General features: G+C 36.4%; 1 protein-coding gene across 4 annotated transcripts in view; it reads right to left on the reverse strand.

Moving 5' to 3' along the window:
- Positions 1-25535, reverse strand: part of RUNX1T1 (RUNX1 partner transcriptional co-repressor 1) — a 175259-nt gene that overhangs the window by 133153 nt on the left and 16571 nt on the right. For 2 of the 4 annotated variants that reach the window (XM_039353958.1, XM_039353961.1), the window contains exon 2: positions 15248-15420. The exons of 1 other annotated variant lie outside the window; for it this stretch is intronic. In XM_039353958.1, the coding sequence (XP_039209892.1) occupies positions 15248-15335 (88 nt within the window). In that variant the 5' untranslated portion in view covers positions 15336-15420. Of the gene's footprint in view, positions 1-15247; positions 15421-25535 lie in introns of those variants that run through there. One more of the 4 variants, XM_039353959.1, reaches the window with a different exon arrangement.

Here is a 25535-nt window from a genome sequence, read left to right on the forward strand (position 1 = left end):
CTAGAAAACCTCCAATCCCATTCCATTCCATTCCCACCTCAAGATGAGTTCAGGTACTTAACTTGTGATGTTGTTGGGCTACTTTTAGTGTGGGTGCTATGTGCTATTTTAATGATGGTTAATAGTTTGCAAATTATAAAATGGTTATTTTTATTAGGGATTTAAAGACTATCTTCTTTTTATGTTTATACATTATACATTATCTAGAACAGTCATGTCAAACTTGCGACGTCACGTGACATCATGCGACATATCAGAACTTTTTCCTCATTGCAGGCAATGGGGTGGGCACGGTTTCCTTGTGATGTGTCCGGCCCGTGGGCTGGCAATTTGCCATCCCTGATCTAGAACCTTTGATTAAGAAGTATCAAAATTATAAGAAAGAATAAAGATTTTTTTTGTTGTAAGCCTCAATTATCTGATTTTTCTTCAACAAACCTACAACCAAGACTAAGCCCACTGAACAAAGATCAGACATAGCAATCCTACAAGCCTTCCTAGAATGTGCCAATAATCCAGGATCCTGTGAAGGCAAAACACACAATGGAATTGAGGCTCAGATATGTTGGCATCCCTTCTGCCATTTTCAGTTTGCTTTTCTTTAAAAAAGTTAGTTAATTTAAATCCACTCAAGGACTATTTTAAACTTGAAGGCTAGAAAAACCTCTGGAATGTTTGGATCCAAACAGTCTCCCATCCAGCTCATGACACAGATTCCATTCCTCCCCCCCCCCCCGCCTTTTTTTAACTTCTTGATATAAGAGCTCCAGAACTGTTGATTGCAAGGCTGCTCCAGATGTTTCTCCAAGAGTCAGAAGGGTAGAATTGATGTTAGTTTCCCTCTTTCAGTCTTGGAGGGAAGAATCCAACCCCTCATTTTATTCTCAAGAAAGCTTTCCATATGATACAATCTTAGTCTTACATGATTCTCATATATACTGTACTTACTAAAAGATTATTAAATGTTTCACTTTCCCTCTTGCACATATAGCTCAATAGTTCCACTATTAGCAAACATTTAAAAATACACAAAAAATGTTAAAACATTCTCCTGCTCCTCTCTATTGTACAGTACTGCATCCTCTTTCATGAAAAATATTCAGTTTTTATATATGGACGTTAATTATAATTTTACAGTACGGCATCTGTGGTTTGTCTATGGCATAATAGAGTAATAAACACTTGTAACCTTTAATAAATGTACAGCCCACTTTTAAGATACAGTGAAGTCAGAATCTAACAAAGATCTACACTACCTCAATATGGATTTGTTGTATTTATTTAATAGCAGGAGGAAAAATCTTTTACATGGCACTATGGCTTTTCCTGCAGGATTAGAAGAATTGATTAAACTAGCATCAACTAAACTAAAAAAGAATACTTCAGATTGAGAAGCCAAGTAGCCAACGTGCTGTGATGTTGTAGTAGAGGTCAGCAATACACCAAGGCCAAAAATTATAAAAGGAAAGCATAACCAGAGCCAATTCTTTTCCCCTTTCGAAAGAAAAAAACATTTGGCCTTTCTGCCAGAGTTGTCAGCACTGGGAGAACAGCACCGGCAGGAACCTCATATTCCTGACCAAGCCCTCTTGTATACAATGCCTCCTGAATGAAAGGAACTAAAGCCCAACAGAGATAGCCGACTGTCAGGAACCTGCCCTGACGTTAGTACATTGACAGGGTTGCCTTTCCAGGATATCAGAGCAACAACCTGCAGCGAGAGATACTGGACTTTCACAGGCTTCCAGATTGCATGTTTGCTCTTCAGGTAATTAAACAAGGAAACAGGGGCTTGAAAGTACAAGGCTCAGCCAGTGCAGTGGCTCCAAACTTCTACATATCAACTTCCGCAAGAACTGCCTGAAGCGTCAACATAATCTTCTAGATATGTGTATTCTCTGAGTGACATAGGCACACACAACTCTTCATTCACTGAAGCAAATATTGCTAGTCTTTTCCATAATTGTTCTGAGTAAGCAGCTTTATAAACTGTTTTTTTCTTTTATAAAATAGACACGTGAGGAAACATTGCATCAACTGGAAATAAATTAGCTCTTTTAAATCTAAATATGTAAAGAGTAAATAATATGTAAAAAAGAAATGATTAGAGTGATCTGGGTTGCAAAAATCTGGATGATTATGTGCTGATACAAAAAAATTAGAGTTCTCAGTATCCCTTTGCTGCCACCTGGTGGTCATCCATATTTGAACAGAAATATGGTTGCCAGGAGATCATGTTAACTTTAATGGATGCCATCATGACTTTTTGAAAAATATCTGCCTCCTTAATTAGTTAAACTTTATCATAACCAGAGATATATCGTAGGAACAATAATTTAAAAGACAATTAGGAATGAACAGAATACAGAATTTCCCTTTCTTTTTTGTTTCAAGTCCCTTTCTCGCCTGCCTGCCTGCCTGTCTGCCTGCCTGCCCGCCTATCTATCTATCTATCTATCTATCTATCTATCTATCTATCTATCTATCTATCTATCTATCTATCTATCTATCATCTATCTATCTATCTATCTATCTATCTATCTATCTATCTATCTATCTATCTATCTATCTATCTATCTATCTCAAATTTACTTCTATCCATACAGAGATGTTTGAATTGTTTGATGCAGAACACATGGCTGGCAAGCAACACAGAAGCAAAGACCAGGAAGGCTTTGAAATTGATCTAATTTCCTACTGTTTAAAATGCCATGTGAAATAAAACATTTTTTAAAATTAAAAAGTAAGTAACATTCTGCTTTGTCTCAAGAATTTGTTGTATAGAACACAGGCTGAAAGACAAGAGAGGAGCAGTACAAAAGCAAGCTCGCTTGTCCATGTTCAACACAAAGAACATTAAATGAAAACAACTGACATGCTGCCAAATTCCTATAGAGGCAAAGAGATTCAAATAAATTGATTTCATGCCTCACACTGGCCTGGATCACTGAGCAGTGGTACAATATACTCAGAACTCTGTGTGAGGCAAAGCCTATTAATGGTATCAGACTATTACTATATTACCAAGAAAAATGCTTGCTCTCTCATGCACACACATACGGCCAAATATGTCTCCAAAGAGAAGTAGAATAAATTACAATATATATTCATTTTATAAACTAAGGCTCTTTTCTCCCTTCACCTACATAACATCATCCTACTGGTTAACATATTTCTTTTAAAAGGTATAAATATTTTAAAGGCAATTTCTAACTGTTTTGAAGATACGTTATGTTTTATTCCCTACTTGTTCTAAGTAGCACTAAGCTGCAAGGCCACTGCTATGAGATTTTGCTTCCTTTGATGGAAAAGCGTTGGAGATTGATGATACTCTATTTATGTTTGCTTTATTTATAAAAGAGACAAATCAAACACAAGTTGGAAATGAACAATTTTCTAAGCTGAGGTATTTCCCATGCAGTACTCATTTTAATGAACATAAGATTAAACATCTTAAAGATCCTGCTCTGATCATCCACATGCCTTCAGACATCATTTCTGAAGTTTCTGCTACTACCCTTTCTAATATATGGACAAGTTTTCCCCTGCTCAATTATTAGACCTATTAATAAATAGTCTAGAAATTACAAATAACAACCTAGCAATCTCTCCTAAAAAGAAAAAATTGAGCAGCAATATTCACACAAAACAATCAAAAGGTAAGATGTATAAAGTAACACCTTCATAAGCCTTTGGAATTCCAATCTGGATCAAAATTTAGATTCACCAGCCTCTGGAATTGAGCACATACTCTGGAATTGAGCACATACTCTGGAATTGAGCACAAGGAAATCAGTTCTTTCACATCTAGAGGGAATTCAAGTTGTCTTACATTCAAGAACTATATGAAACAGATCCTGGTGTTTATGGTCCTGATGTGGAAGCCATGCATTCCATATTATCTTTAACTATGGAATGGTAACACAAAGGCCCAGACTTATAGGACAAGAAGCCAAAACAGTAGGACAGTGGGTCTTCAAACTTGGCCCTTTTATGACTTGTGGACTTCAATTCCCAAAATTCCTCAGACAGGCACACTGGCTGAGGAATTCTGGGAGTTGAAGTCCACAAGTCATAAAAAGGCCAAGTTTGAAGACCCTGCAATAGGACTTCACTATAAGTGTAGGATTTTCAAGAGATAGTTGTTACGGAAGCACTCAGATGTGTTCGCTTATCATTGTGTCATGTTTTTCTTAATGCAGTATTGCTCCTTGACTCAACACAATCCATTTTATTCTAAAAAAAAGCATCAACACAAAACTGGTAGAATTAAGGTGAGTCACAACATCTCTTAAAGCAGGGGTGTCAAACTGCCAGCCCGTGGGCCGGACGCATCATCCGGAAGCTGTGCCCACCTCATTGCCGGCAATGGCAAAACCATCCCGATACGTTGCATGACGTCACATGACATCACGAGTTTGACATGTCTGTCTTAAAGAGATTCCTAGGAAAACCTTTAATGTAATAGTTTCTTTTAATTGCTCAAGTGAAAGCAATTGATTTCTTATATTCCATACTGACTACAGCCACAAAACTATGGACACTTCAGTATAGGTAGTCCTCAACTTACCACAATTGAGCCCAAAATTCCCATTGCTAAGAAAGACAGTTGCTATGTGAGTTTTGCTCCATTTTATGACTTTTCTTGCCAGAGATGTTAAGTGAATCACTGCAGTTGTTAAATAACTAACGTGGTTGTTAAGTGAATCTGGCTTCCTGATACACTTTGCTTGTCAGAAGGTTGCAAAAGATGATCACATGACCCCAGAACATTGCAACCATTATAAATGCATGGCAATTGCCAAGCATCTGAATTCGTATCACATGACCATGGGGATACTGCAATGGTTGTAAGTATGAAAAAATGGTCATAAGTCAATAAGTCATTGTAACTTCAAATAATCACTAAATACTATGGTTGTTAGTAATACTAACAACCATAGTACTACCTGTACTGTTTTACTCAAAACACCAGCTATCTTCATTATTTCTTTTTTACAGGTATCAAATAGGCTTATGGCTGTAAAACAAACCTTGTGTACTCTGAATCTCCAAAAATTCCTCATGGCTTTTGGTATCACATATATTGTCCTACTCTGATTCTAATCCTTTATATAATTGTCTATATTTATTTATGAACCAAGCTACTAACTCACAGATAGAGAATCAGATAAATGTAAAGCCTTGTTCCACATGTAAACCTTAAAACCCTTTCGGAACTGTATTTTCTGGTGAGTTGCTAGACTTGTAGTTAAGAACTATCACAATCCACCAGGACACTTAAAGCAATTACGAAGTTGCTACATAAACACTTGAGCCTAATTCAAAGATTATGCTACTTTTAAATCTATTATTAATAGTAAAAGAAGCAACAGCATATGTTAATTTTCCTAGGGCCACTGATTACTTTTTAGTCAATTGTTCCCACATATTGCCTTCTCTTCTGCTCTAAGACAACTGATCAGAAAAGTTGTTGACAGAAAAGGATGAAAAGAATTAAGGTAGATAATGGGTAATATGCTTGTCCCATGTTATCCTTTTATTTCGACAATAAGCCCTTCGTTGCTCATCTCCATATAAAAGAAAGGAACATCCATCACCTCGCCCCAAATGTCAGTCTTAATTTAGCTCACAAACTTTTGCCAATAATTGTAGCTTATTTATGTTATATTGCTTATTTGTGCACTTTGACAGGTCGACAATGAATAAGGCTGTTATAGTAATTTGTTGATTTATATATAGTTGTTGTGTAATTAGAAAGCCAGTTTAGTGTAGTGGTTGAAGGCACCAGATTAGAAACTGGAACAGTATAAATTCTAGTCCTGCCTTGGACAGGAAGGCAAGCTGGTGACTTTGGGCTTTTTCTCAATCCTAGAAAAAGGGCAGTGTGCTTCTGCAAAAGTTGCCAAGAAAACTGCTTAGAGATATCCAGGCAGTTGCCAGACTCAAGTTTATGTTATGTACTCCAGGTTCAGCTTCCAGGAGTGTCAAACAACATGGTTAAAAGTAAGGGATTACAATCAAAAACCTTTAAGAACATGAGGTTGTCCTACACCAGTGATGGCGAACCTTTTAGAGACCAAGTGCCCAAACTGAAACCGAAAACCCACTTATATATCATCAGTGCCAGGTGGGCATGGCCCATTGGGTGAGTGTGGCCAATTGGGTGAGTGTGGCTGCAGTGGTAATGACAGACTGGGTGGGACTAAGAAGTTCAATCAATCAATTCCAACTTTGCGAGATCTTTTTTTTCCTGTGAGAAGCTGAAATTGATTGATTGAACCTTTTTTTTCCCCACACAGCGGCAGAGAACTAAAGCGAAAAGGTTTTATAAAACCCAGCTGAAGGCCTAGGACTGGGGCGACATCGTGCGTGCCCATATAGACAGCTCTGTGTGCCACCTATGGCACCCGTGCCATAGATTCGCCACCACAGTCCTACACTCTGAAGCCATTGTCATACTAACACCAACTATATAACTACCATCAGGAAGCACAGCCAAGGGATCCTTGCTCTACCTATGTAAAGGGTCAAGTGAACCCATATAATGAAAGATCAATTTAAAAAAAACATTGAATTGAATAAAATTTGATTTAAATTCTGAAGCAAACTATTCAGAGTTTGCTACAGCAGAACAACAAAAAAGTTAAAGGAGCAGTTTCATGTTTCTTTTTTCTTCAAATACTGTTTTCCAGCTGAATTCCTCTTATTTTTTTAATATATGTTTTATATAATGTGTTTATTTTATTTTGTTTGTATTTCTGAATTTGGCCACTAGCCCAGCATTTTCTTATAGGCAGAGAGAGGAAGTCAAACAGAATAGTCCCCTCTCTAATTGTTCCATTTCAACCTGACTTACACAAACAAATGGATTGCTTCTGAGCCAGAAATCAGTTGTACTGAGAAGCCTTGATTTTATGTACACTCTTTAATATGGGAATAATATTTTGCAAAACAATTGCATTTAGCTTCAACCAACACGATCAATGATCTTCAGTATTTCATTAAGTGCCTGTTCTTGCAAAAGGATAGCTTATACTTAAAACAAAGAAATAATGTACCACAGGCCAGGGCAGATATATTATGGTTTGTTTAGAGATAATAACAAAACATGGTTTGGCATTAAACAAGCCTTGGGTTTAGCTTGGCCATAAAATCAAGCTATCCAAGATAAATCAAAGATGTAACGAGAGGTCAAGAATACATACAACTCACTTCAGTTTCTCCGAAGCAAGGTTGGCTATATAATCTGGACTCCTAGAAAAATAATGTTTAAATTAACAAATCATACATACAATATGTGGGCAATTTTCTTTCCACACTTATTTTCTTGCTAATCACACTGACAACCTGAATCAGTTTCGGTGTTCTATCCTTTTGTTTTGTATTGCACAAATAAATGGGCATACCTGCTTATCCCTATGTTATTGTTCATTACTAACATTTTAGAAAACTAGGACAACATCCAATTGACATAGCAAAGACATAATTCACTCTTGTTTCTGCATATTTCTGTAAAGTAAATATGTGAAGGGAGGTTACTCAATATAATTGTATCAAAAATCTCTTCAAATTGTAAGTAAAATTACCATGCAAAATGACTAAATATAAGATAAATATTGAATGGCATAATTTCTGTGTATGACATTGGAATATTTCAGCCTATATGTAAATGCAATGAGACAGATAGTTTGGTCTAGTGGTTGGTCTAGTGGTTAAGACTCCAGGCTAGAAACCAGGGGTCTGTAAGTTAAATCCTAGATTAGGTACAAAGGCCAGATGAGTGACTTTGGGCCAATCCCTCTTGCGCAATTCCCAACATCAGACTCTGGCAATAAGCCAGTCAGTCAATTCCTGCTGACCAATCAATCAACACTTGGTTGATCTGAAAAAACAGATGTTGCACTTGTGGAAAAAATGCTTGGAAGAAAAAAATGTAAACCTAATGAGCCCACAGGAGAACTGTGATGAAAATGAGAAAGATTCTATGGTGACCCATTTAGAGCAGCGCTACTTTCATGAACTAAGTAACTATCAGGTGCTAAAGACTAGGTCTACACGTGAAGGTCAAATTAAACAGATTTATTGCTAAACAGCCTACAGGTGAAACTCGAAAAATTAGAATATCATGCAAAAGTTCATTTATTTCAGTAATGCAATTTAAAAAGGTGAACCTAATATATGAGATAGACACATTACATGCAAAGCAAGATAGTTCAAGTCGTGATGTGTCATAATTGTGATGATTATGGCTTACAGCTCATGAAAACCCTAAATCCACAATCTCAGAAAATTAGAATATTACATGCAATCAATAAAACAAGGATTGTACATAGAACAATATTGGACCTCTGAAAAGTATAAGCATGCATATTTATTCAGTACTTGGTTTGGGCCCCTTTTGCAGCAATTACTGCATCAATGTAGTGTGGCATGGAAGCTATCAGCCTGTGGCACTGCTGAGGTGTTATAGAAGACCAGGATGTTTCAATAGCGGCCTTCAGCTCTTCTGCATTGTTCGGTCTCATGTCTCTCATCTTTCTCTTGACCCTGGACTTAATGAAGCACAGTGGACCAACACCAGCAGATGACATGGCTCCCCAAATCAACACAGACTGTGGAAACTTCATACTGGACTTCAAGCATCTTGCAGTGTGTGCCTCTCCATTCTTTCTCCAGACTCTAGGTCCTTGGTTCCCAAATGAGATGCAAAAGTTGCTCTGATCAGAAAAGAGGACTTTGGACCACCGAGCAACAGACCAGTTCTGTTTTTCTTTAGCCCAGGTAAGACACTTCTGACATTGTTTGTTGTTCAGGAGCAGCTTGACAAGAGGAATACGACATTTGAAGCTCATGTCCTGGATAGCCATCTATGTATGATGGCTCTTGATGTGCTGACTCCAGCCTCAGTCCACTCCTTGTGAAAGTCCCCAACACTTTTGAATGGCCTTTTCCTGACAATCCTCTCCAGACTGCAGTCATCCCTGCTACTTGTACACCTTTTTCTTCCACACTTTTCCCTTCCACATAACTTTCTATTAATGTGCTTTAATACAGCACTTTGGGAACATCCAACTTCTTTTGCAATTACCTTTTGAGGCTTTCCCCTTATGGAGGGTGTCAATGATGGTTTTCTGCACAACTGTCAGGTCAGCAGTCTTTCCCATGATTGTGATTCCTACTGAACCAGACTGAGAGACCATTTAAAGGCTCAGGAACCCTTTGCAGATGTTATGGCTTAATTAGCTGATTAGAGTGGGACACTTTGAACCTAGAATATTGAACCTTTTTATAATATTCTAATTTTCTGAGATTGTGGATTTGGGATTTTCATGAGCTGTAAGCCATAATCATCTCACTTATGACACATCACGGCTTGAACTATCTTGCTTTGCATGTAATGAGTCTATCTCATATATTAGGTTCACCTTTTAAGTTGCATTACTGAAATAAATGAACTTTTGCACAATATTCTAATTTTTCGAGTTTTACCTGTATATACAGGAATCTTCTCAAATATTGTTTATTAGAATCTTCTTGGAGTTGGGTAAGTGTCAACAGGATTCAAAGGGGGGGTTGGGCTCAGTCTGCTTGTAGTTATGTAGGGATTCTAAGCTGATCCCTCTTTTAAGTCGATTTCCAGGTTCTGCCACTCCTTCTATAGTAACTATATTTTTGGCAGGACATAGTATGTTTTATAAGAAGGTGTATTTTGAAACACATTGATGTAGAGAAAAATAAGTAAAAAATATAGTAATGACATTCAAAGTTTATAATTTGGAAGAAACACTTATATTATAATCTTGATTCCAATTAAATTCAGCTGAAAGGAATTTGCAAATTACTTTTAATTCAGCAGCATTATGTTATAATAATGAAAAACCAACCTACAGAGAAATCCTTTTTCTCATTGTAGACCAGGACTATGGTGAGCCGGTCCAAAACAGCATCAGAAAAGTGGGAAGCAGGGGATTCTGAAGCATTAAGTCAAGTATGTGTGTGTGTTTATTTTTCAGGTACTCAATTAAATTCCAGGTGGGAAGGTCCAAATCAGGACATAAATATAATCATGTCCTGCAGTCAATGATGACTTGTGCATGTGTGGACTACAGACCTGAAGCGCATGGAGACAAAGTTAAGACCATGGATAACATCATGTACACGAATCATCATGTTTAAACGAATCATACTACCAAAGGAAATTCAAACATGTTGATGAGTTTATGTATACTGTTTAAAAGAGGCTGCAAATTTTAGTTTCTATTTCCTTCTGATTAGAAAGACTCTACCATTGTCTCAAGTTTAGAAATTCATTCCACAGAAAAGCAAAAAAAAAAGCAAAATCATAGGTAACCTGACCAAAATCTTCAACAGAGGGAAAAAAATGGGATTTGAACTACATATTAGTTTGTAGTTATCATTTTGTAAGCAATCTGGAAACATTGAGATTGGGCAGTTTATACATCATGCCAGAGAATAAATTGCCTTTTATATTTCCTTCCATGAACTTAAAGTCTTTTTAAAAGATTTTTTTTTTTAAAAAAAACCTTTTTTTAAAAGAAGTATAAATATTTTTCCCTATCCTCTGGGCAATGTCAGAATTTTTCAAACTGGGTTCCACAAAACACTATGGTTCTGCTAAATGTTGATGGTCTGCTAAATTTAAAAAAAAAAAGAAGCTCATTCGAACACAGCCAGTTTTATGTCACTAGAGCTTTGTCTCTTAATCGGGGGTTCCAGAAGATTTTTTTTAAAATAAAATAAAATAAGAAGTTACACTGTCTGAAAAAGTTTGAAAACCCATAGCCACACTTCCTTTAGCCCTTGAAAGCTAAAACACAATCCTTCTCTTCCCCATCTCTAGAGTGCGAAATATGTTGCTCTGTTTTTGCAAAATCTATAGGTTGCTTGTCCCTATCTAAAAGCATCTACTCATTAGTAGGCACTTATGAGATTGGAAATTTGGCCACTGATTTTAAACTGGCTAATTTTTTTAAAACAAATTGAGAAGCAATGCTGCCTTTGAAATGATGTCAGGAAAAAACAATGCATACAGCAACCTTCTTCCAAGGTTTAGCTTAATGGATGTATTTCCTTTACATTTTTTAAGAAGTTGCCCTTTCAATGGTGTGATTAAGTATCAGATTTCATCTGCTTGCCAATGAAAAACAGAGATGAGACGAGCCTGAAATATCAGCATTACTTCTTCCAAAGACCTGTAAAACGGTTAAGTAAGGTAGTCTATAGCAGACTGCTTTATTTCTTATTTGCTATTCAGTGGCGAAATAAAACGGTTACACTATTAAACTACTTGTCCACTGCAGTTCTTGGAAGGGTTTCCATTTCTATCCTGCTTTTTAAAAATAATAAGAAAGACACTGTGTCAAGGATCAGAGAGAACCAGCTTCACATCCCTATTCAGCTATAAAGCTCTTGTATTCTCAGCCATGCTGCGTTACAAATATTTGGCAACAAGAATAAAACATAGAAGTATGCCTGGAGAGGCACAAAATATGGGCGTAATAATAAGAAATTTGGAAAATAAAGAGAATTAAAATCCTAACATAGGAATTTTATTTATTGTATGCATTGCCAGCAAGTCAGTATTGATTCCTGGTGACTGTCTGGACTAGTCCCTGAAATTTTCTTGGCAAGATTTTCAGAAGTGGTTTGCCACGGCCTATTTCCTGGGAACTAAGAGAACATGACTGGTCCAAGGACACCCAGATGGCTTCAAGCTTAAAATGGGACTAGAACTCCCAGTCTCCCAGTTTCTAGTCTGATGCCTTAACCACCTCACCAAACTGGCTCTTTATCATTGTGTTATAATTTAATTATGTATCTCTGAGCTTGTTCAGGAGAAAGATCATTATATCGATAAATAATAACCATAATAATGGCTTTTATTACTATTTCATTTTAAAGGTTTAATTTACTTTTTACACATCACCACAGAACATAGAATTAATATATCAAAAAACCTTAGATTAATTATTACATTAATATCCCACTTTCCTTTAAGGGAAACTTGAGATAGAAGTATAATCAGTTTTGCAGAATACTTCCAGTTATAATTAACCAGATAGTATTTTCTTAAACAAACCTACAACATACTATGGAACACCCTCTGGTTAGTTTCATTTAGGCACAGAACACACATACAGCATAAGATACAGCAGTTAAAAAAATCATGGAAGTCAGTATTTATGGCTTAGTGTGGTGTGAATGCACCCTGTTGAGGTTTCAATGTGGATGTCATTCTAGGTTAAAATTAAGAAGGACTGCCTAGACCCCAATAAAAGGTTCATCTGGCTTTATAGGAATTCTTATTCTTTATATAAGCTACATTTATTATTTTAAATTTCTTCTTGTTTTAATTTGATGTTTATATTTGATTTATGTTTTGCTTGAACTTCTGGAATAGATATATAACAATATTTTAAGGTGCTTTGGAAAACTAGTATTCAAAAGTTGCTAAGAAGTTCATTGTACTCATGAGTTAACATCTTCTCAGAGGTAAGGATAAAAATTAGTTCTTAACTATGACAAATGGATTTTTGATGGGGGAGAATACAGTGATTTTAAAGTCACACATCTGAACTACAAAATCATTTAAGAAAAGCAAAACAAAACTTTTAAAAACCAATGAAAAATGATACATCTAGGTCTCCTCCCCAGTGATTAAAAAAAAAAAAGGGTCAGAGGCAAATTCTTCCACAATCAGCTGGGCCACATGCAGGGCAGAGTACAAAATACAAGATAATGCCTGCAATTCTGTGATTAAACACTAGACTTTCTAGGTATGTAAAAAGAATTGGTCTATTATGTGGTCATTGATACAGCCCTGCAAACACTCCTCAATAACATTAAATTATTTCTATGGTGGGATCTTTGTGAAATAACCTTTGAGAAATAAAACTGAAAAATGTAACATGGTAACCAGCAGTTTGCTACTGAATTTTAGTGGTAAGACTGTGGGGAGATCTAGGCATATCTATGATCTGAAAGTTGCCAAAATTTATTTTTAAAACTGAGGTTTTGTTGACCTTCAATTCAAAACTTTCTGAAATTTATTACTACAATCTAAATAAACCACAAGATTTTTCAAACATATTGATTCACTAAAAGAGAAATAAAGATGTATCTCATTTTGCCCTGAAATAAATGGGATTTAAAGAAAAAAAAGTTTAAAAACTTTTGCAAAGAGTTTCATGTCATGGCAGAAGGCCAATATTCCCCGAAGAGTCAGGCTTTTGGAAAAAAGAAGACAGCTATAAGTGCTGGAGAAGATTCTTGTTGGTAATTCTGGCAGTTGTAGTCCCAACACGTCTGACAAACACTGGTTAGAGAATGATACACAAGATGTTTCGTACATATTTTGAGGTGAAAAGGCAAATTATGAATACACATCATTTGAAAAAAAAAAACATTTGTAGGATGGTCAACTAAAGTGAAATTATGATGAAGGTTTAATATGAACTGGTCTGACTGAAACAAATTTTTGTAACAACATGGGCAAATGAAGTCTTTGTAGCCTAAAAGGCAGAAAAAAGCTAAATTTTATCATGGATTGCTTCCAAAATCCAAGACTGTCATTTGTAATGGATATACCTTATACCTCTTCTACTTATATCTACTTATATAGATCAACCCATACATTCAAAATGTTATTGCCCTTTCAATTCCTTTAGAATTATTCAGTAACTCAAAGACATATTTGCAAGAATGACAAAAATATCATCTAAATCATAAAATGAATCCAAATTTAAAAACAGTGTTAATGCTACCTTAAAGTACATTGTCTACAATTCCTTTGTTAGTACCACTGGATCTATTTCTGAATAAATGGGTAGATATGTATAGTTTTAAAGAGTCATTCATATACAGTACATTGAAAACCTACAACATCAATGTGTGGTAAAAAGGGAAATATGCTGTGTTAAACATTCCACATGTATATATGCCACCTGCCACTCAATACATTCCTGTTCATTTTGTGGACACATATTGGATCTAATATTGATATACTAAGTATAAATAGTCTTTAAGCCTTCATGCTTTCTTCACTGCTATGCCATATACTGGAACTACCTCTAAGAACAGATTTGTAGCATCATTTTTTAAAACTGTTTCAATTGCTCCTTAAGACCCTTAAGAAACCTTAGCTTTCTTATTTTGTAAATTATTTCCTAAAATTAATAGCAATCGCACTTAGATTTCTACACCGCTTCACACTGCTTTACAGCCCTATCTAAGTGATTTACAGCAGAGGTCACCAGAGCACCAGAGACTGATTCCGTGGAGAGGTTTTTCCGCAGACTGGACGATGCGTGTTTTTGTGTGCTGTCTGCATCCCATGGATGGGCCTTTCTTGTTTGTGCGCACCAGTTGCATGCATGTCCACAGACCGGGATTGGGGACTCCTGGTTTACATAGTCAGCATTACTCCTAACAATCTAGGTCCTCATTTTACTGACTTCAGAACGATGGAAGGCTGAATCAACCTTGAGCTGGTGAAAATTGAACTGCTGGCAGTCGGCAGAACTAACCTGCAATACTGCATTCTAACTACTGTGCCACCACGGCTCTTAAAATTAAGCCAATAATAGCTTAAATAATCATGATCAACATTCTCTCATATGGTCTCTTATCCTTTTTAAGTTCCTTGGGGAACGGACCTAACATCCCAGACTTAAACTTTGAATGCATCAGGATATTATACTTAGCTATAATTTGGTTTAAAAGCAAATCAACAGAATGCTAAGATATACTGCTCAGACTATATCTGGTGGCTCTTTCCACAAGAAAGTGTAGTTAAAACCCTATTTAGGCCTTTATTTTTCTTTTAGCATATCCTGAAAATTGGGATTCTGGAACAAACCAGAGAAAGAAACCATAGAAAGAAAGTCTGATTGTATATGGATACTGTTGAACTTTAAATCCAAAATTGAGGGGGAAGAAATTGCAGTTGGGGCAAAGTGTATGTATTCCATACATATCTGTCTTCTTTCCCTCAATTGGACATTTCACTCATTTGAGATAAAAATAAATGGAACATTTTCTTTTATAGATTGTTTTAGGTTTGCCATCTACAATCCAAAGTAGATGTTAGATACTAAATAATTTAGGAGTAGAAAACACATTAAGATAACAAGGAGATTTAAACACACAGTTAAGAAACAAGACAAAAAAAATCATTTTTTTTCTTCTCAAAAACAGCATGTTGAATTACAAATCTGTTCCTTACCTTGGCAAAATTCAAAGTTCCCTTTTTTCCGGCAGTCACCTATTACTAAACTCAGTGCTCTCCAAGTGTTTCTTTTGACAGATATCATTTTCCACCAATCTTCCTGCTAATTTCCTTTCTCCTTTTCTGACTGGGACAGCTATTACGTTCACCAGCCCAGTGATCAATCTTTTCTATTGACAACAACAAAAGGGGAAAAAAAACAAAAACGCACATATCACAGCCAGTCTGAAGCACAAAGGCCTTCTGTTTACATGTTAATACTAGATTCTTTAAACAAATTATAAAAAAGAATAAAAAGCATAATCCTAAAGGCAATATTTTGCATTGTATTACAATCTGAATCCAACACATTAGTAGTAAATGTTTAAATCTCTAAAAAAATGCAAAAAATGCTGAATGAGTAATAAAGTCAATTATATATAGCATGTAACTATGAACTCCTTCAGGTTGATAATTTATAGTCTCATTCCAGCCACTGCTGTAACAATATATAACTAATGAGACATGTTTTATATTGCCAGTGATGGCTAGATTACACTTCAAATTACTAGTCTGGATGACCTCCAAGACTTAAGTGAAATCAACTGTTTATAGAAAAACTAAGGTAACTGCTACATCCTGGGTCAAGCTATAAGGCTCAATTATCTATTCAGCCTTCCAAAAGTCCAGATAGATGAAATTTTCTTATCAGTAGTTACCTGGTCCTTTTTAATTACTGTGCAGACAGCAGGGACTAAATCTGAAGTTTTTGGAATTCATGTCATGGACTCTGTTGTTGACACCATCTCCTGCAAAACTATATACTAGATTCGGATTTCCAAATCAAATCTAGTTCTCCAAACACCTAAAATATAGTAAATTTGTTCCTTCAGCTTATATTTTTTATTGGTTTCAGTGGAATAAGATAAGTGAAATGCAGTAAATCATGTTGGGTACTATTAGAAAGATATTCTTCAGCTCAGCAACCTGCCATACTAATATCTCGATTAAAAAAGGGGGGGCAGTAGTGGGATTCAGCCGGTTCGCAGCATTTCAGCAGAACCGATAGCTAATTTTTTGTGTCCCAGGCCCAGAATGGACTTCTGGAAGCGGCATCCACACAGAGAACCAGTTGTTCACTTATTTGAATCCCATCACTGGGGGGGGGGTATCATAGCCCTTTCCATTTGTGCAGCATCAAGAAAGGCGGCTGCCCACTGGATAACTGCTTTTTCTCACCCTGCCTCTTTGCAATCAGGATCTGACAGAACTAAAATATGAGATTTGAGATTATTGATAAATCCCAATTGCCAACATAGAAACACAGCAGAATTATCTGTTTTCCAGGAGAAGATCTCTGCATGAAGCTTCTTTCTTCCTTTCCAAATGTTAAGCAGATACAAAGGGATTAAGTATTTCTTAATATAATTCTCATTCCACTTGTGTGGAGACTCTTAGCAAGATGTCCTTTAGATTATGCTCTTACCTTAGTTATATCTTAAAGTTTATTTAAGAGCTTCTGCACCAGGGACAAATTCCTTGTGTGTCTAATCACACTTGGCCAAATAAAGTATCTATTCTATTCTATTCTATTCTATTCTATTCTATTCTATTCTATTCTATTCTATTCTATTCTATTCTATTCTATTCTATCCTATCCTATCCTATCCTATTCTTTCTGTATTCTTTTTAACTTTGTTCTAGGGCTTTATTTGTTCAATAAGAAAACAAATAGGTAGTTTCCTAAGTTTTTAAAAACTGCCTCTGTTATTTATCATCTTAAACTATAGTGCTTTCTTTTCTGTTCTAACACCCCCTAGTACTATTCAAAGGATGCATATATTGTCTTAGCAAAGTGAAATCTACAGTGGGTTATAAACAGTAACTTTCTATAGACAGAATCTCAGTTATTAACCCTATTATCTCCAACTAGGAAAAATTCTTACCAAAATAATCACTGACAGTGATTAAGATCAGTGCAAAGACAGGGTAATCAGTTTAGGCAGCTTCCTAGGATTCTATATATTCTTTCAATATACAAGCCTTTCCAGTTTAATTTAAAAACCCTATATAAAAGCGTTTACATGTTCAGAAGTAAATGGAATTACCCGCAGAACGTCTTAATGAGTAAAGTGCACTAACAAAAGAGGGCGAGGAAACTCTTCAAGGGCAACTAAGCAAAAAGGGAAAATAATATTAAATGAAGCAGATACAACAGGCTTGTTGAAAGTACTTCAAGTGAATTATCTCAGAGACAATTGCAATAATCTCAGACTGGGAATAGGTCTACCCTGAATGCTCCATGGATTGCCAATAAAGTCAACAAGGTTCAACCAGAAGGTGAAGGAAACTTTTTTTTTTTAGTTGAATGGAAATGTAAAACCTGCACCTATTCTCTGTCCCATTTGCTTTATTTCTGCATTTTCCTAATGTAATTTATCAATATATATTTACTTTGCAAAACACAAAGGCAATACTGTATGATGTTACAGAAAATGTCTGTCTATCTATCTATGTAATGTATCACAGAGCCAGTTTGGTTTAGTGGCTATAGCAACAGAAATCAGGAGAGGGGGATGTCTCATCTTGCCTCAAGTACAAAGCCTATGGGTAATCCTGAGCAGGACTCTCAATCCTAGGAAGAAAGGAATGGCAAATCACTTCTGAAAGTGCCAAGAAAACTGCATGAACTTGTCTAGGCAATTCACCAGGAGACAAAACTGATTCAAAAATTTGTGTATACCCTCTACACACAGAGAGAGTATAAGCAAGACACTCCTAGTTGTGAGAACCTCCAGTTGTATTTCATCAAACTGCAATGCAATGCTGTCGTTTGAAAAGGCAATTGGTTTTGGCTCTATAGAAAACAGAGGACAAGAAGGGGGGAAAAAGTAATATCATAAAAAAAGAAATTAAACATTGAGAAGAAGGAAGGAAGGAAGGAAGGAAGGAAGGAAGGAAGGAAGGAAGGAAGGAAGGAAGGAAGGAAGGAAGGAAGGAGTTTCAGGAGCAACGATTTCCTTGTCTCCCTGCTCTGCATTCTCAGATGGCTTGATTTAAAATTGTCCTGTTGAAAAATAGGTGGGAAAAAAGAAGAAATCAATTCACCACCAGATTCTGTTTGAATTTTAGTGAGGGATAGATTGAATCTCAGATAAAGATGGAAAAGCTGGAATCAGAAAGCAAGTCCCCAGCCTTACCTCCCTCCTTCCCTCCTTTTCTCTCTCTCTCTCTCTCTCTCTCTCTCTCTCTCTCTCTCTCTCTCTCTCTCTCTGTGTGTGTGTGTGTGTGTGTGTACAAATCTTGGCACAAGAATAATCAATCCATTCGTTTTCTTAGAAATCACTTGGCACAGATTACATTTTGGCCTAGTAGGCACAGTTGTGCTCACGGATACCATATTTGAGATGTCAGGGCTACATTATGAATCAATGCTTCCTTTGCAAGCAAATCACTAACAGTTTTAATGGAAGTTAAATATTTATAAAAACAAATCAGGCCACAAATGAGATATTTTCCAGGTTTTTAATAAAAAATAGCCTTTCATACTGTTATAATATTTTCAAAATTCCCTTATTAAACTTAGAAGCAGCATGTTTTGTCCAACTCATATTTATCAGCCACGAACCCACCTTCTTAAACCATGCAAGCTCAGAAGAATGATGTTTACACTTTGGAATATATTAACAGACTTTTTCAAGTATTATTTTGAATCAAATTAATTTATTTTATACAACAATTATCATTTGATCTATAGATTCCACAGATTTGATTAATGCAAGAAAAAGAGCTGGCAGATTATGTAAAATCACTATCAAAATAGTGTTCTGAGATCCAAAGAGAAGATAAAGACTACAGTATGTGTTTAATTACATGGATTTCATGCAAATTATAGATAAATCTTAACAGATATTTACAGATATTTGAAAGCAGTTTTCATAATTTCTCTACATTTTTGCAAGTTTACTAAACAAAACATTTAATATTTTATGTTATCTATATTTACTTATTTATTCAAAAATCATCCCACTTTTTCATTCCCTGAATACCTAAGGTTTTTTAAAAAATACAAAGTAAAAGAATTAATTATATAGAGGATACTGCAAACTAAAGTACTACAATTGTTTAAATGACACACAGCAGCCATTTGCAAGGAATGGTGCATTACAAGTGGATTTCAACTTACAACCAGTCACTTAGTGATTGTTGGAAGTTACAACAGACCTACCTGGGGGGGGGGGGTTGTTTACAACTCAGGTTTAAAATTCCAAGGTTGATGGCTTCCTGTGGTCACATGACCACACCTCAGGCACTGACAACTGGACCACACTGACAACCATTTGCAGTGTCTTACCATCGCATGATCTCGTTTTATGATGGTTTTGCCAAAAACTGGAAATTACTTTTGATTTTTGGCAAAACTGGCGAATAGAGAACCATGGGCCAGTTCAGTATACAACCCTGGTGTTCGGTTTACAAACCACTTCCCAAAAATATCATAAAAATCTGGTCAGTCACATAGATGACCAAATTTATAATTATCGTGAATTAACAATAGAGCCTGATTGGTAGGCTCCATTACAGTTGTAACCCAAGGATTACCTGTATTAAACTCATGATGTTTGATTCTCTATATACACCTACATATTCCTATTGCACAACCACAATTCAAGCGTATTAATTTATTATTTACTGAAATTTCATCCTGACTTTTTATCAAGAAAACTATCCTAAACATTTACATGAAGAACTTATTGACAGTTCAATGGCACTGATCTTTTACATCTGTGTAAGATTGAGGCACATTCAAGTACCCTCCCTGTATGTCTACTTGGAGTAAATTCCATTAAATTTAAGTGGTTTTACTCTCTGCAAGTGAATATATTGCAACTCAAGTATTGTTTTTATTAATATCTCTGCCTTCTAAAGTATTACTAAAATATCATTTTAAATAATAGTAGCAGTGGTAATAACTATAAGAATTTTAAAATATACTTTGAAAATCCATATAATTCCATCTTTCTTTCTATTACTTCTAAAATGAAATAGGTGAGGGCGGCAATATACTATTTTTATTACTGAATGTGCAAACTTGAAACTAAAATGTCTGGACCAATTTAAAATCCAACTGAAAGGATTTGAAACTTTTAACAATTTGTATTTCTCCCTAAGAATATTATTTTAAAAGTTCATTGTATTGCATAACCATGGAAATGCTGAAAACATACATTTCCAAACAAATATTACTTTTTCTCAATGGTATGAAGTAATTAAAGCCATATGTGTAAATCTGTGATCCGTGCAGTAGTTCAAGCTGCAGCTAATAGAAAATACAGAGAATGAACTCTGCCATATAAAAGATTCTTGTTACAGAAATATAACGTGAAAACCAGATGCAGACAGAAACCCTTAATCACAGATGGGAATGTAATCACTGGCATGCCGAATATTTTTTGATCAATCTTAACCATATGCGAAATGTATTTATTTTGAGCAGAATGCAATAAGTAGAGAGTGCCTTCTATTTGAAATCAGTTAACCTTAGAGTAAGCATACTTTTATCTTATTCCCTCCACTCCCTTGTAAGATATTCAGCCAAGCTAAGGTTTTAAGAAGAGGGGCCGCTGGGCCTGCCCAATCATTCTTACATCAGTTTATCTTTCAAAGTATTTAATAGGATGTAAAGACTACACATATTGAAATCAATGTAAAAGAAAATCAAATGCAGTTACCAATTCCTGCATTGCTTACTTACTGTCAGGAATCCCTTCATCACCTAAGCATACACAGGATTATATTACCATTGGAAAAGAAAAAGCAATTTGTTCAGCAACAGCAAATCACATGAGAAATGCATCAGAAGCCAGATAGATTGCTCTTGAGCCAAAGCTGCTGGCACATAATTAGCCAACAGGTTTAACCTGGCAGAGGGACCAAATAATACTAATAGGACTGCCTATACTTATTTATTTATTTATTTTTAAAATTTATAAGCCGCCCCACTCGCGAAAGACTCTGGGCGGCTAACAATAAAAAGCACATAAAACATAAAAAACAACAATACAAAAACAATCATCCAGGAGTAAGGTTTTATAAACCCCAGGCCTGCCGGAAAAGCCAGGTCTTAAGTAGTTTACGGAAGACCAACAGGGTGGGAGCGGTCCTAATCTCCGGGGGGAGCTGATTCCAAAGCGTGGGCGCCATCACAGAGAAGGCCCTCCTCCACGGCCCCGCCAAATGGCACTGCTTGGCCGACGGGGCCTGAAGGAGGCCCAGCCTGTGGGATCTAACCGGACATAGGGAACTATGAGGTAATAGGCGGTCTCGCAAATAGCCTGGCCCTGAGTTATATAGGGCTTTAAAGCTAATGACCAACACCTTGAATTGGACCCGGAGACCAATAGGCAACCAGTGCAGCTCACGGAGGATAGGTGTAACGTGGGTGTATCGAGGAGCACCCACTATCACTCGCGCGGCTGCATTCTGGACCAACTGTAGTCTCCGAATACTTTTCAAGGGTAGCCCCATGTAGAACGCATTGCAGTAGTCCAAACGTGAGGTGACAAGGGCGTGAGTGACTGTAAGGAGAGCCTCCCGGTCCAGGTAGGGTCGCAACTGGTGCAACAGGCGAACTTGTGCAAAGGTCCTCCCAGCCACAGCCGTCAATTGATGTTCCAAATTCAGCTGTGGATCAAGGAGGATACCCAAGTTGCGAACCCGCTCCAAAGGGGTATATTTTCCCCTGCAAGAGTCAACACTGGACAGTCGACATGATCCTTGGAGGCAACATCCAAAGCCACTTGGTCTTGTCAGGATTGAGCCTGAGTCTGTTAACCCCCATCCAGACCCTCATGGCTTCGAGGCAACGGCCCACATCGGCCGCTTCACTGAGAGAACTCGGGGAGGAGATATATAACTGGGTATCATCAGCATACTGATGAAACCTCACCCCGTGCTGTCTGATGATCTCACCCAGCGGCTTCATATAAATGTTAAATAGGAGGGGAGAGAGGACTGACCCCTGTGGCACGCCGCATTCAAGGGGCCTCGGGGTTGACCTCTGCCCTCCCACCAATACTGATTGCGACCGGCCAGAGAGGTAGGAGGAGAACCACCGTAAAACGGTGCCTCCCACTCCCACCCCTTCGAGTCGTAGCAAAAGGATACCATGATCGATGGTATCGAAAGCCGCTGAGAGGTCAAGTAGCACCAAGACAGAGGAATAACCTCTGTCTCGGGCCCGCCAGTGATCATCCATCAGCGCGACCAAAGCGGTTTCTGTGCTGAAGGCCGGGCCTGAAGCCAGATTGAAAAGGGTCTAGATAATCCGCTTCATCGAGAGACCGTCGGAGCTGGAGCACCACCACTCTCTCTACAACCTTCCCCACAAAGGGGAGATTGGAGACTGGACGGAAGTTATTACTTACTTACTTACTCATTTGTCAGAGTTGTCATTTGAAGATAATCAGGTCAAGATTGAGTAAATAAATAAAATAAAATACAGTTGTTGAATATTGCAGTAAACCTTTGTCCCAGAAATGTGTACTTTTGATTTGTATTCTGAGTTTGATAAATTGTCCTGCTTATAAATATTATTTTTATTTCCTTTTCTGGAATACCTATTAAGAAATTTCAGGATTTTATTTTAATCACCTACATGTTGTTATTTTACTTAGTCCTGGAAACTGGTTTCTCTTAACTACAAATAGTCCTTGTTTAGTGACTGTTCCCACTTACGATCATGATGAAAAAGTAATTTATCACATTTACAATTTTACTAATAACTCTTCACATTTATAATTGTAAAGCAAAGGACAATTGAAATAAAACCATAAGCACAGTTTCACTTTAGCAATTGCTTTGCTTTAGGACTAAATTGTAATCCCAACTGTTATAGCTATATGAGGCCTACTTGTACAATTCAGTTAAACAAGCCAATATTGATCCAAACCTTGATGAAACTGATTTATTTATTATATATAGTCTATTAACTTTAAGGATTCCATTTTTATACTTGGTTGTGGGACTATATAGTAACTTCTTTCTGTCCAGTAGATGTGGAGGGCAACATGCAAATTTTTGATCATATGACATATGGACAGTGCTGGGACAATAAACTATATATTCATTAGACTGTACAATTGACTATCAATATCTGCTTGTACAACATTACTTAAGGGATGTTCATCCCCATTTAATACTAATGCAGCCAACCATATTCAACATTATGTAACTAGAACTGGATTAGGACAGATACTGGCAAAGCCTACTATCCAAAGGAGAAACAATCCAATAATATAAACAGAAGTAAAATTGCTTTGGTCGGTTTGTACATAACGAGTACTGTATGCACATTCAATTTTACTCTGTTTCTATTATTAAATAGAATATCTGTAAAATGCATATCTGTAAAATGCCAGCAAATATGCACCAACTGATATTCAGTTGTGAATGTTTCTGAGAAAATATTATTAGAAGCAAATGTTCATAACCCCATATACAGAGAAATTGTTAGGAATAGTAAGAATATTCCTAGTTGGGAATTACTAATTGAGATACATGTACATGGCCTTCCTCATTTGTGTTCCTGATTTTGTTGCATTTTCAACTTTTTGTCAAGAAGACTAGATCTTTCCCCCATTAAAGATTGTTTCATATTTTTATTGTTTCAACAGATTATTGTGTATCTTTTTAGCATGTCAACTTCAAATCAAAAGCTTTGCCAAAAGGAATGCCTCCTGAACTTACTTATCCACACACTTTTTAAAAAAAACTATATTCAAAGTGATTTTCCAAAACAGAAATTCCAAATCTAAAGTCCAGTTGGAAGATATGGGCTGTAGTCTGGAAATTCACAGCATCCCAAATTTCAAGAAACTGCAATAGATTGCAAAACTTTAACAAGTCCTTTCATGACGGGCAGTTAAAGCATAAATGTGATAATATCTGCAACACAAGGTCTATATCAGGTCTGCACTGTTGTTGTTTTTTTCAAAACTAATTCTGACAATTTATTTCCCACCATATGAATGAATCGAAGTGATCTCGGTACAGTGAAGAAACTAGGAAATTCACAAACAGCAAACAAATATTTAATTCTGATTACCAATAATCTGGAACAAGAATAGCACATTTTTTAAAAGGAAGGTCTATTTTTCAAAATATTATCAGGCCATCACATGGACTTGGACATAATGAATTGATGGACTAAAGGAGCTACTGTAATCCCATCACAGAGAGCTTTTTATTCCTCTCCTTTCAAAATAGTATCAACAAAGCAGAGATTACAAAAGTAGTGCAAGAAGTGAAAAAAACAAAGCACAATGCTTACTACAAAATTAAAATGTTTGCATGCCAAGCTCAGCCCAAATTTATGGAACCTTGAAAAAAACTAAGGGATGGACCAACTTCATTTTAACTACATACCTGTGTCCTAGGTTTTTTTTTCCCTTAGTCATGTGAAGATGTAATAGATCTGGTAGAGAGAATGAAACATAATACGAGGAATGTGTATTTAACAAGGAGAAATAGATGATCTGACGTTAAAAATGTCTGTTTCAAACAGATCGGTCTCAAGGGAGGTAAGGAAGAGAAGACTTTGGCTCTTGTTTATTTTTCTATTTATGAAAAAATGTCTATTCCCCCTTTCTTTTGAAAAATGCAAGGCAATATATATGGCTCTTCTTCTACTTCATTTTATTTTCACAACAACCATGTGAATAGCCTTCAGTTCTGTAATTATTAATAGACAGTGATCAGAACATATTGTGTATTAGTAATGCAGATTACACTACTACCTTAAGATCTTAATATTGTATTTTCAGAAAATAAAAGAGAGATTTGAATCTTAGAACACTTCCAATCAGGAACACCTGATGTATTGCTAAATTCACTATGAACAGTGATTCAGCGCCCATGGTTAATTAGAACATAAAACATCACATTTTTAGTTGATCTGGTTTGGAGAACAGCCAACTTCACTCAACCACTACCAGTGGTAATTTAAGGAACAAAATTGAGAATAAACTAAATATAACAATACAAGGGGATTATAACATTTGAATTTGAGCCGAGGTGGCACAGCAGTTAGAGTGCAGTACTGCAGGCCACTTTAGCTGACTGTGTTCAGCAGGTCAGCGGTTCAAATCTCACCGGCTCAAGGTTGACTCAGCCTTCCATCCTTCCGGGGTAGGTAAAATGAGGACCCAGATTGTTGGGGGCAATGTAAATAAATATATACATTGCTTACTGGTGTACACCGCTTAGAGAGTGCTTGCACTTAAAGCGGTATATAAGTCTCATAAAT

This window comes from Crotalus tigris, unplaced genomic scaffold (assembly GCF_016545835.1).
Source record: "Crotalus tigris isolate CLP2741 ecotype Arizona unplaced genomic scaffold, ASM1654583v1 scf7180000018541.849907, whole genome shotgun sequence".
Lineage (NCBI taxonomy): Eukaryota > Metazoa > Chordata > Lepidosauria > Squamata > Viperidae > Crotalus > Crotalus tigris.